This window comes from Callospermophilus lateralis, unplaced genomic scaffold, assembly GCF_048772815.1.
Source record: "Callospermophilus lateralis isolate mCalLat2 unplaced genomic scaffold, mCalLat2.hap1 Scaffold_82, whole genome shotgun sequence".
In the NCBI taxonomy this organism is placed as follows: Eukaryota; Metazoa; Chordata; class Mammalia; order Rodentia; family Sciuridae; genus Callospermophilus; species Callospermophilus lateralis.
In genome coordinates, this window is record NW_027516260.1 from 652582 (window position 1) to 666988 (window position 14407).

The 14407-nt window shown below is 31.2% G+C and overlaps 1 protein-coding gene across 1 annotated transcript in view; it reads left to right on the forward strand.

Annotated features, from left to right (window-relative positions):
• LOC143640985 (cadherin-12-like) overlaps positions 1-755 on the forward strand; it is a 76794-nt gene extending 76039 nt beyond the window's left edge. The window contains exon 7 of the mRNA XM_077108461.1: positions 499-755. Coding sequence (XP_076964576.1) covers positions 499-755 — 257 coding nt within the window. The remainder of the gene's footprint in view (positions 1-498) is intronic.
• The last annotated feature ends 13652 nt before the right edge of the window (positions 756-14407 follow it).

Consider the following 14407-nt stretch of genomic DNA (forward strand, 5'->3'; position numbering starts at 1 on the left):
AATTATTTTTTTATGTGGTTCTGAAATAGAACCCAATGCCTCACATGCTAGGCAAGGAAGAACTCCACCACTGAGCTACAACCATAGCCTCCGTCAATAGATTTTTAATGAATTTTAAAGAATAGATTCTTATATAAGATATTCAACAGATTAATGCTTTAATTTTTTGTTATGCTAATATGTGTGGAAATATTCTTTTCCTCAATGACATTTTCATATAAGAAAAGAAAAAAGAGTAACCCAACGACTTATTTTCTCATAAAACATTCTGTATTTTTTTCCAAATACGAAAGCTAATTCTTGCAGCAGACAAGATTAGTGTTTCCTCCTTCTTTAAGGATTATTTTTCTGACAGTTTTCATGATGATATATGACATAACTAATATAAGGTTGCATTTTACCAATTCAAGAAGGTCTTCTTATACTTAGTGGATACCAACTTAAAGAATTGAAGTGAAACTCACAGTAACCATGTTATCTGAATGTCCTGTTTTGTAGACAACACAGCTGGAATTGAAACCAGAAGAAATGGATACAGCCACAGACAGCAAGAGTTGTATTTCCTCCCTGTTGTAATAGAAGACAGCAGCTACCCTATCCAGAGCAGTACAAACACAATGACTATTCGTGTTTGTAGGTGTGACTCTGACGGTACCATCCTGTCTTGTAATGTGGAAGCAATTTTTCTGCCTGTTGGATTGAGCACTGGCACTTTAATTGCAATCCTACTATGTTTCATTATACTTTTAGGTTAGTTTCAACATTGATCAAGTTCTCTCTCACACACTCCTATGTCTCTATCTCTGTCTCTCTCTCTCTCTTTCTAGAGCGGGCATGCTCTCCCTCTCAGTTTACCATGTAAATAGATTTTTGTTCAGTGAGCTGTCACTTCTTGTTATAATTTATCTATATTACAATATTTTGTGAGATATATTTTTTATTTAATCCCTCATAAATCACATAATTTAAAATATAAAACTGGATTTTCAAGTTTGTGGCCTTTGCAAAATGAGATTCTCTCTAAAAATATCTATTTTTTGGCAACAATTTCTCTATCTCTGTCTCTCTCTCTCTCTTTCTAGAGCGGGCATGCTCTCCCTCTCAGTTTACCATGTAAATAGATTTTTGTTCAGTGAGCTGTCACTTCTTGTTATAATTTATCTATATTACAATATTTTGTGAGATATATTTTTTTATTTAATCCCTCATAAATCACATAATTTAAAATATAAAACTGGATTTTCAAGTTTGTGGCCTTTGCAAAATGAGATTCTCTCTAAAAATATCTATTTTTTGGCAACAATTTCTCAATTCATTTTATATTCTAGTATTACTACAATTGAATAAAAGATCCTATAGTCTTCTAAGAAATGTACTAGGTGAACAAAAGCTCTCAAATTCTGAAAAGAGAAGAAAGAAAAGGGCAGTAAAGAAATAGAATATAAAGGAATCCCCAAATTTTATTTTCTTCAGTTAAAACTGCCTTTCAGAAGCAATTCTTCTTCCAATTTTCCCACATCCCCTCACATCAAAATTTTAACTATTCCTACTCTGAAGAAAACTGACTAAAATATCTAGGCACACAACAAAGGAAAAGGACTGAAGTAAAATGTGTTCACCATCTCTGTGATAGTGACTGTCAACCAATTTCAGGGCTTTGCCTCTCCCATCAACTGTTCAGCTTTTCTATTTCACTTTCTAATTTATTGCCATATTCACACTAGTACAGAGAGATTTCAATTTTGCATCACTTCTTTAAAATCAAATTACAACAGATACACTGGTGGGCACTGTGGGATAAGTTTGTATATGCATATTTTCCATTCAGGAAAAAATATTCTGAAAAAGATGAACACTTTCTAGTAACTATAGGATAGAAAGCAAAACTGTTAAACCACTTGTAGGAGGTAGAACATGGAGTAAGGAATTCGATGATACCTTGTGGGAACATGCCTTGAGACAAATGTTCATGCTGTCTTGAATGATAAAGTTGTAGTCCAATTTACATGTGTATTATTAATTACATCTAAATAACTTTCATAAGCATAATGAAATATTATGTCCTTATAATTTATAATAAATAATTATTAGTATCTATTTGTGCTGTTGATATAAAACTTAAAAGAGCACATTCAAAAAAATTCTAACATCTGGAATTGAACATAATCAATTAGGTTTAAGTTCAAATCAAGTGTTCCTTTCTCATTCTGCTCATTTGTCTTGTGACTACTAGAATGCCAGAGTAATTCCATAGCAATTTAGCAGCTCTGCACTTTCCCTATGACTTAGGGAATCCCAAAACCTAGGAGACTTGTTTGATTGCCTGGGGAGAAATAACTGAGTTTTATCATGATGAAAGAACTCTATAGTTCTATGACAAGAGTCTTCCAAACTCTTCCAATATAAGTAAAAAGGATTTTGCTCCCCTAATTATTTCTAATTGATTAAAATGAGAAGGCACATTGGGAGTGTATTGGTCTATTTGTATTGCTACCTTGAAACAGGGTAGCAAGTAACATGTCTGCTCATCATTACAAAGCCCTGAAATCTACCATGCACTCCTTCATTCTATGCTTCCTAATGCCTGCAAAATACCTGTGCTATTCTAGAGGCTGTGAATTCACTCGAACAGAGTAGTGAATATTGGCACTCTTCATCTTTCCATGGTGTCTGCTTAAATATCCACTATTCTTTGACTTCTGTAACCAATCACAGACTTCACTAGGTCTGCCATTTTCATTTCCTTTGTGAGTTGATGGGAAGCCCAAGAATTCAGTGTTACTTGATTTTCTTTTAGGTGGACTTCAGGGAAGTCTATAATAGTCTGCTTTATTGCCATGATGACTCCTAAACCAGTTTGCATTCAGGAATTCTCTATGAGGCTTTCAGTCTCTCACATACTCCCCAGGCAATCAAACAACAGTCTCTTAGGTTTGGGGATTCTCTAAGTCATAGAGAAAGTGCAGAGCTGCTAAACTTCTCTCAAAGTCCCAGTGTACAGAAGTCCTCCCTAGGTTCCCTCCCTTCTTCCAATCCCCTGACTCTAATTTTGGAGAAAGTGAAATAACCTAGTTTCATCATGATGTATTCTTCTCTACTCTCTAGTTTTATGACAAGAGTCTTCCAGACTCTTCCATTGTAAATCAAAAGGATTTTGCTCCCCTAATTATTTTTAATTGATTACCTCAAAAAATTATTTATTTCATTAAAAACACAAATTTCCAATTTCCAAATGAGAATACTACAATTTGGAAACTAACCATGATAATTACATCTTGCAGATGATGATGATATTTAAGTTTTTTTTTTTTTTTTTGTTATCAATTCTTACAACTCTGTATGGTTAGAACATCCCCGACATATTTGCTTTTCCTACCCTTTCAGAAAATTGAAATAAATATAATAATATCAAATTAAATATGTAAGCCATGAATTTGAAAAGCAATGTTTGATCGTAACATCAGTTCATATTAAAAAATGTTAATTAATATATTAGTTTTTTTCCAAAAAAATAAAATTTTAAAAAAGAAATGGAAAAAAATCCCTCTTTATAAAGGGAGGCCTCAGGGCTAAAATTCTACATTAAAATAAATATTGGTTTTGTTTTATACTGTAGTGGTGTGTGGAAATTGGTTTTAAAAAGTCACTAAATCATTTAAACTCTCAGTTGTAGATAAAATACCAGCTTCTATTTCTATGAATATTTTCAAAGGGAACAACAACTATTAATTTAAATAGAGAAAGAGCAATTCATTACAGTTTCTTAGATTTTTATTACATTCTAGTGATTCTTTCTTGGCCAATGAAAAAAATACATATCAAATAACATAGGCTAGATGCACAATACATCTCTAAATATTTTTTATGTTTTTGAACAAATAAGTCAGGGACTTCAGAATGTTGAATCCAATGACTAAATCTTAAAAGGGACACAAATGCAAAATCAGTCAGCTGATGCACTTACTAACATGTACTTTGTGAATGCCATTCTATACTACAGCTCAGAGTTAACTCTTTGTTATCTCACAAAGAACAATCCTCAGATTCATCATCCTTTACAACTTCCCTGTAAATAGATTTTTAATTTGATACAAGTTCCTAAGAAATATTCAATTTAATGAGCATATTAGTAAACTTCACTCATGTTAATTTCAACTGGATTGTATACTATTTAGAAATACACATAACAGATATTAACTAATTAAAGTTGTATATTTCTCATTATTAAACCTATAAATGTGTCTTCTGAAAGATAAACACTATGTATAATTAGAAAATTAAAGTTGTTGTAGTTCCATCTGAAATCTAAGATCAATATCTAACTTTAGTTTTAAAATATCTATGAATATATTTAACATTTACAAGATCATAAAACCAAGAATTCACATATGGGAAAATCACGTGGAAATATGAATAACTGGTAAATTATACTCAGCCATATGCACACACAAATGCTTACTTTAAAATTATCTATTATTGATACTATGGCAATGGGATCCTTCAAATCTGCATTTCCCATCTTTTTCCTCTTTCTACCAGTTGCATAGTTTCCTTTTCTCCTTCTGAGGAATGACTGATGAACTTGCTTTCCTCTACTCATCACCCAGTTTTTACTTCAGTCTCATTCCTGAGAACTACAATATTCATGTAGTATAATACTTTCTAATATAGTACACTTTGGGAAATATTTACATACTTTTTTAGGAAGCTTATAATATCATCATCTTTCCCAAGAGAAAAATTAAGATAATTTCTAGATTTGCCCACACAACATGATTCACTATGTAATGAAGAAAAACCTCCTGAAGAAGGTTAATGTGCAATATCATTCCCTTTTGAAATGATTATTATTGGCAGAAATTATTGCATTTGACATTTTGTAAAGGAATATCATTGGATCTAAATTCAACAGAAGCCATGTGATGTGAAGAAAATTAGGAGGGGCAGATTATGTGAAACCATGTGACTAAAATACTAAGCCAAAGTATGAAACTTGTGGATCTTATTTTAATCATATTAATAAATTTTATTTTTAGGACATCTATCTCTTTTACATTTTCAACACTATTTGTGTGGTAGGACTACTTTAACAAAATATCAAATATTGAAATGCTTAACAAGAGGTGCTTTTCCTTACAGTTCTGGAGGGTTGGTTTCTTCTGAGGCCTTTCTCTTTGCTTTAGGATAAATTCTTTGTTCTGTGTTTTTACATTGTCTTCACTCTGTGTTTATGTTTTTATTTACTTTTTTAAAAGAACCTGCTGAATATTAGATTTGGTCTTAGTCATGTAACCTCTTTTTTACCTTACTTATCTCTTCTAGGTCCCTAGCATTGAATGCAGTCGCAAAGACAAATTAGGAGATAGATTTCAGCATAGGGATTTGGCATATAACAACAATACAGATCATCACAGCAACCTTTTTTTTAACCAAAAAAAAACATTTGATTTCTAATAGCCAACCACCCAATTATGTCAAAAGAAAGTGATGAAAATAATCTTCATTACAATGGGAAACTAGAAAAATCGATATGGGGAAAGAGATCTGTTAGTATTAACTAATTAGAAGTGTTACAGAATACTTTTTATGCTATGACAAAAAAGAGATTTAATATATCAATATTTTTATTTTTAAATATTTTTTAGTTGTAGATGGACACAATACCTTTATTTTTAAATTATTTTTATGTGCTGCTGAATATAGAACCCAGTACCTCAATGTAGCAGGCAAGCACTCTCTCACTGAACCAGAAACCCAGTCAATTTTTTTAAAAATTTATATTAACAATCACAAAACTTCATTCAAGCTATAAGCAATATAAAACTATTAATAATTTATATTTATATGGGTAAATATTGACTATTAACTATAATTAAACTATAATTTTATTGTCTTGCATATGTATCTTTATAGAAATATATATGTACATATTATATATAAGTAAGTATGTTACTTATAAATTTTTAAATATACTACCTTTGATTTTATTCAAAGAATATTTATCAACATCTAGCACTGAAACTTTGTGATTGATACACTAGAAATAATATAAAATTGCTTTTGTACCAAATTCTGTCTCTTGCTATTAATGTCCAAGGAGGCAAGTTCCTTCTTCATCTCTCAATGTTCTAGTGGTCACTGTGGTAAATTTAATTTGTTGCACCCTAATGTTTTGTAAGCTTCCTCTGAAATTTATTGGCTATTAAATTCTAGCTATAATCACAAGTCCATTAAATCATTTGTGGATTACAAAAAAATCTTGAGACTCATAGAGATCTTTAAGTCATAAATCACAGAAATCTTTGAAGTATGTCGTTGATTGATCATACATTAAAATTTTCCACTTCTATCACAGAAAGGAGCCATTTTTAAAATACAGATGCGGAAGTTCTTTAGGTGTGCATAGGAAGAGAGAGAAAATAGTACGAAAATAGCTACAGCCCAGATCTTGAGGCAAAGAGGAAAAATAAATTATCGAAAGGAAAGATTAAAAGATATTCACTATTCCCTATAGAAATCTTTGCAAAATTTTCAATAGCTATTGTATAAAACTGAGAATTACTAATAACAGATGTAACTGCATATGTATTATATGTGAGGTGGTCAAACTGTGACTAGAAATAAAAACGAGGTGATAAAAAAAATCAGTAAACAGTCTCAGTATCCTTCCAAAGAGTATGCCTGTACAATGGATCATTGTATAAATCACCCCCTGCTTGAAAATATCTATTTTTGCCTCCTGAACTGCAGCAGCTTGTCCGGATATTCAGTTCTTGTTGTAATCGTTCCTTCCTCATTATTTTAAGTATTCTATCATATTCTGGCATACAACTCAGCTGAAGAGACAAATATGATTGCACTACTCTTTCATGTGTATGTGAAATGGTTTGTGTTGGATGATATTAAAATTTTTTTCTTACCCTCGGAGTTACAAAATTTCATACTAATGAGCCAAGGATGAGAATTTCCTAATTCTTAGGACTAGATATATGAGGGCTTCTGTAAATATGCAGCCTCAGAACCTTCACTTCTGGCAGATTTTCTGGTATTCATTATTTTGTTGCTGTTTTGTTTGTTTGTTTGTTTGGTGGTCTGGATGTAATGGCTCATTGTCTTATATTTAATTTTGTATCTTTTAATAATTTATCCTATTTTCGTGATAATAATTTTCTTGGTAGTTCTCTTTTTTTCCTGCTTGCTCTGCTCTTATATTTAGATGAGTCATATTTAAATGAGTCTTCATTTTCTGTGATGATGTTAATTGTAGCTTCTTTTTAAAAATAGTTACACTTTTTTATTCTTTCATACATTATGAGCTTCAAATGAGTACAGGAAAAAGAACTATAGATTTAATTGTAATGTATTCCATTTCAAATTCAGATCTCATTTCAGTTTTCTGCCAAACATGATATGAACAAATTCTGAAACTTTTAAGTGTTCTGTTGAGAAGATAGAATCTCAAACAGCAGCAATATGAGTTCTGGAGTTTATAATTTCACACATCCCTGTTCCACCAAACTTCCAGTCATTTACCCAAAACTCTTGACTGCTATTAGACAATATGCCACATTCTTTATTGTGTAAAAATACAAATACACTGATGTGCATATACGAATAATATAAAAATAGCATTTCTAGATGATTCATAAATATTTGTTTCCTTAACATTATGTTATTTATCTTCATCACTCTGTCTAATTATGGCAGAGACATATAAACAGTCACAATTATATAAAGACTTGGATAACCTTAATAATTTGTCTCTGACATTTGTTATAAAACAGTGAGACTAAATCCTCATGGTTGGTTAATATATGTTACACTATATAAATAATACACTTATATATTAGCCATTGCATGTTAATAAGTCTAAATTTTTTTATGAACCACCACATTGTTCAAGTTTCTTGAAATTCTTAGTGCACATATTTTTATAACAGTCAGTCTGAATCTCTATTTTTTCCAAAGTTCTGAAATTCCTTAGGTATTTATGTTTAATCACATTTTTTATTGTCTCACTTTAAAATTAATGTTATGGGATGTACTGATACCCAAACAACTTGTGCAAAGTTGAGAAATAAAAAATGAATAGGAAGTAAAGTTCTTTATTCATGGAGAGTTAAATAAATCTAATGTTAACTTCCATTCTTGGTATTTTCTCAATGGTTTTCCAACCACAACACTGTTATTTACTACTCTACAATGAAAAATGAAAACAACAGGAACTTCTTGGAATTATGGTTCATAATACAACATATTATTATACTTAATCAAGAAAATAACACCATTGTTTCTGATATCCAATATCTTACCCAAGAGTCAAGACTGAATGACACAAGATTTTTCCCCAGTACAAATAGAACTCTATTACAAAATTGAAGATATCCATGTGTGTATTACCAGTAATCCAAATATAGGAAACCACCTTGCATTATACCTTTTACTGCATTCACATAAGTCATCTAAATACAACCTTGGCCTTTATTTTTCAATGCAGTTATGTTCAATGTCACTTCTTTTTAGCTGCCTTGAGTGCACTCCTACCTTAACCTTTAGCAACACTAAAGATACAAATTCCAAAAGTAATTTATTTACCTTATATTTCTCCCAATACATCATTCACTGAATATGGTGCTTGACCTGATTGAAAATTACTATATATATATGGTCACTGAATGATTTAAGATGGTCAGTAACAATTATCAAATTTTTCTTTCCAAATTTCTGCCCTGTAACCATTTTTAAAAAATGCAACAACTAAAATATAGTTTCTACTGAGCACACACTATGCTAACAATTATACTATAAACATTTAATTCTTAGAATACATTGATGAGACACTAATTATCATTATTATTTTGTAAATTAGTATATCAAATTTAAAAATGTAACGAAAGGCCTCTATTTAGACAAAAGCAAGTGGCAGAGCCAGGACCTTAACAGAATTCTGAAATGCACACTTCAGTCAGTAATGAGGTACAGTGTACTGTACTCTCTTACCTCACTCACTCATGACTAACAGCCTGAAGTCTGTCTCTTTTGAAGCTCACTAGTAACTTCAAAATTGAAACCCTCAACGACCTTTCCTTTCATCTTCCTGTGATTTCCATGGTTTTAAGCACATTGTCATCTCTCATCTTCAAATTCTGCTTCCACCCCTCGGTTCATTCTTTTTTTTAAGTATTTTATACCCTCACATGTTCTACAGAGGTAATTCCACTGAGTTCTCACTCTGTTTTCATTTCTTTCTTTGTTTTGGTATCATCAACATTTGGAGTTTTTTCATGAAGCAATTTTTATCTCTATAGAAAATAGCATTCAAAGAATTCTTAAATTTATGTGTGTATATCTATATACACAATATACATACATATAATTCCTATAGCATATATATATATATATATATATATATATATATTTATATATAAAACGTATTCATAAGTAGTAGTATTTGCTACTTTCTAAATATATACTCCTGGCAATTCATTGGCTTTGAATTCATTAGATCCAAATCTATATATTCCACTTTCTGAATGTAATATTTCTGTTGTTAAATGGACTCTAATGTACTCTAAACTCTTTGTTCTCTCTCTCTCTCTCTCTCTCTCTCTCTCTCTCTCTCTCTCTCTCTCTCTCACACACACACACACACACACACACACACACACACAAAACCTTCCTATCACTTGCCCTATTATGTCAATATAATTCCACCGAGATATAAATAATCTTTATTTCCAATACTATTGCCACTCTCTCATTGTATTGCTGTTATAGTAATAAAACAACTGTTAAAAATAAACTTTTAAAATTACTAAGTGCAGAAAACTTATATATGTATAAATATGAACATATATGTATATATATACATATAAATACCCTATATTTAGTTTCCCCTACTCTTACATAATTTTTTGTTAGGGTACCAGAGATTGAACTCAGGGGCACTTGACCACTGAGCCACTTCTACAGCCCTATTTTGTATTTTATTTAGAGACAGGGTCTCATTGAGTTGCTTAAGTCCTCACTATGTTGAGGCTGGATTTGAACTCAAAATCCTCCTGTCTCAGCTCCCTGGGCTGCTGGGATTACAGACATGAACCATTACTGATAATTTTCAGTCAATTAAAATCTGTATTTTTCCTTATTTTTACCTAATGTGCTTTCACCGTTCAGGATCCCATGCAGGGTTGTCATTGCATATGGTCACTCTAAGATTCTCATGGCTGTGACAGTTTCTCAGATTTCTACTTCACAGGTTCTTGGAAGTCTGAAGGATTACTGATCTGGTGCTTTGTGGACTGTCCCTCACTGGGTATTGGTAAGATATTTTCACTTCATGATTTGACTGAGGATGTGTTCTGGGGAAGAACAGAGAGATAAAGTGCCACTCTCTTCACATAGATCAGAATGATATGCTATTCAAATGACATCACTGTTGATATTAACTTTTATCCTCTGGCTGAGTTAGTTTTTCACGTTTTCTTATTGTACATTGCTAATTTTCCCCAAATACTTATGCAGTTCTTGCAAGAGAGTTTCTTCATGTTGCCCACATGTAAGAGGCATGGAGCTATGTTCTGTGACTTAAGAGCAGAGTTTCATCATAAAACATTTTAATTTTGCATGAGATATGTGTCTATTCTCAATTTATATATTTAGTCATCTATTTATGTGACAATGGACTCATAGATATTTGATATTTTGGCCTATAATTCAATGTTACTTTATTCATAAACCTATTTCCATTCATTCGTATAGCCCTTTGCATATCCTCAATAGTTTTGTGTGTGTGTGTGTGTGTGTGTGTGTGTGTGTGTGTGTGTGTGTGTGTGTTTGGTTCTTAGTATATTCTGAACACTGTCTTACAGTCTGCCACTGCAATCTCCAGTCTTGTCTTATAAACTATTTTGACAGAGTTCTGGAATTAGCCATTTCTTCAAAAAGGCTTATTTCTTTTTGTTGGAAATTATCTTACAAATTTGTGGGAAGGTAAAAGTGCTTCTCATTACCAGGTGTGTGTTTCAGGTCTTCAGATAATAGAACAAGAAAATACATGTGTGAGCATCAGAATCTGTCTGTAAGTGTTGCAGTGTGTAACCATCTGTGGTGGCTTCATTAGGCTCAGAATGAGTCAGGGTAACATCACATCTATAATTCTTTACCACCTACATCATTGTTTGTAGTCTTTCTTGTTTATGAAAAACGTTCACTCCATTACTGAGAAATCTACCTCTTAGCATCGGTCCTCCATTTAGGAATTCTTCAATCCCAGTATAGTGTTTAAGAACTATTAAGCCATAAGACGACTTTATCAGAATTCTTTAGCCTTCAGTCTTAGATTTTTCAATGTCACTCATCATAACTTTACCAGTGATGCAGTTTTGACCATTTGTCAAACAGTGAGATTATTTTGTCACATTCTCTTTCAATTTTTAGATCATTTTATCTCCTAAATAAAAATTCTAGTTTGCATATTAAAAGTTACTGTTTGTAATATAATGGTCTATAGATTTTGACACATTTATAGTGTTGTTAGTTTACTATTTTAGTCTCAACAAAATAGTTTTACTGCTTTAAAAAAGAAAATCTGCTGCACTTCTCGTAATCTCCAGAGACTTCTCTAGACTATTGTGAAACATGAATTATGAACTATCTTTGTGTTTTTGACTTCCATGATGTTATATAAATAGAATAATACATTGTGTAGCCCTTGTACACTGGATGTTTTTCTTGGCAATATGAATTTAAGAGTCATCTTTGACTTTGTGTGATGTGATAATGCATTTGTTTTTATGGAATTCATTCCACTGTATGGATGTACCAGTTTATCAATTTGGCTACTGAAGGACACCTTGGTTGCTTCTAGCTTTCAGAGATGGTAAATAAAGATTTATACAGATTCACATACAGGTCTTTGTGAGCAACCACTCCCACCTTCTGTTCTAATTGTTACTATTTCTTTTACCTTATGTGGTTTATATTAATCTTTTTTCTATGATGTTTTAGGTAGAACATCAGTTTCAAATTACTTGGGAAAATATTTAGAAGTCCAGTGGCTTTTAGGAGTATATTTCTGGACTTTCTGTTCAGTGCTATTGATCTTTGTGTCTACTCCTTCACAAAACCACAGTCTTTTGATCACCATCACTTTCTTTAAGTCTTGAGATAGAGAATGTGAGTACTCCTGTTTTTCTTTTCAATGTTGTGTTGGTCATTGAAGGTTTTTGCTTTTTAATACTCATTTTGAACAAATTTGTTGATAGTCAGGAGGTAATTTTCTTAGAATTTCATTGTAATGACTCAAATCTTTAAATTGATTTGGAAGGGATTCACTTCTCAACAAAAATGAATATCCTAATCCTTAAACATTGACTACTTCTCAGTTTATTTATATGTCTCTTACTTTATTTAATAGTTTTTGTAGTCTGTGTAAAGACCTTGTATATAATTTATTAGATTTATACACAAATGGTTCTTTTTTGGTGTGTATTGTAAATGGCATATAAAACTTTTAAAATTTTAATTGTTCACTGGTATATAGGAAAGAAATTGACTCATTCTAAATGAACTTGCATCCTGTAATATTGCTATATTTGCTAATCATTTGAGATTTTTGTACATTGCAAATTTTATACATAGACATTTATGTCATACTCAAATAAACAAATATTTATTTCTTCCTTTAAAATCAATATATCCTTTTATTTATTTCATTGTTCTAGGTAAGAATTTCACTGCAATGTTGAAGAAATAGTTATGGCAGATGTTCCTGTATTGTGATTGATGTTAGATAATTTTTTTAGGTAAAATCAAGTTAGGAATATTGCTTTCTATTTTAATTTGCTGAGACTTTTTAAAAAATAGAGAATGATTGTTGGACTTTGTCAATATTTTTTCTCTTCATTGTATGATTATAATGATTTTTCTTGGTAAATCAATTGGCATTGTAGATAACATTTACAAATATTGAATATCGAAGCAGACTTGAAATGAATCACCTGTGTTTGTTATATACATATAACCTGGATTTCCTTTCTTTGAATATCACTTCTAGTTTTGATATTAGGGTAATGTTAGCTTCATAAAATACATTAGCTAGTATTATATATCCTTGTATATTTTGGAAACATATTATTTAGAATTGGTATTATTCTTACTTGAAGTTTGGAAGAAATCCCAAGTGATATAATCAGGACCTGTTACATTTTTAGTATAAACTTATTGTGTGTTTAATTGATTTAATAGGTGCAGGGATATCTATTTCTTCTTGTGTGAGGTGGAGGTTTGTTTGTTTTTGTTTTTAGTTTGTGTCTTACAATAGAACTCTGGTATCAAGGATATAAAATTTGTGACCCTAGACTTGGTCACAGAATTCACTAGTTATAATTTCTATGCCTCTCAAATTCACAAGAATGGTGATCAATTTTAATTTGTTTCTGGTGTTGCTAATCTTTGTCTTATTACTTTTTTCATGGTTAGTTTGATTGCTAAATAAAAATAAATTGGTCATTTATATATTTCAATGAAACAGATTTTTTATTATACTGTTTCCTATTTTCATTTATTTCTGCTCTATTTTATTTTATTTTATTTATAGTTGTTGTTTTTGTTTTGCAGGGCTGGGAATGACTTCAGGAGCACTTTATCACTGAGATATCCCTGGGCACCTTTTTTCAAAATTTTAAGACAGGGTCTCACTGTGTTGCCCAGGCTGACTTTGAATTCCTGCACCTCCTGCCTCATCATGCCTAGTAGCTACATTACAGTTTTGAGCAACCACTCCCACCTTCTGTTCTTATTGTTACTATTTCTTTTACCTTATGTGGTTTATATTAATCTTTTTTCTATGATGTTTTAGGTAGAACATCAGTTTAACTAGTTTTTAAATATATGCATTTTTGAGGTGGGGTTTTTATATGTTTTCCAGGCTTTTCTTGCATTCCTGATGCTCCTTCTCTGTTTATGTGGAGATGGGATTGCAGGTACACTCCACAGTGGTCCAACTTTATACATGCTTTTCTCTGAAGAGAGAATTTACACCATGTCCCTGAAATTTTAACAGGATACATTTTAATTTCCATTGGGTCCTACATATTTTTAACTTCTCTGAAAACTTCCTTAGTTTATGTATTATTTAGAGAAGAATCTTTAATGTAGAAACAGTTAAGTTTTTTCCAAGTTTCTGTTATTGATTTATACTTTTATTTATTTTTGTTTTTATTAATTTTTATTGTTGGTTGTTCAAAACATTACATACTTCTTGATATATCATATTTCACACTTTGATTCAAGTGATTTATACTTTTAATTCCACTGAAAATCTAGAAAATATTTTGTTTGACTTCTGCATTTTATTTTGTATTATTTTTAATTTTATAAGTTTGCTCGGGCAAGTTTTTAGCCA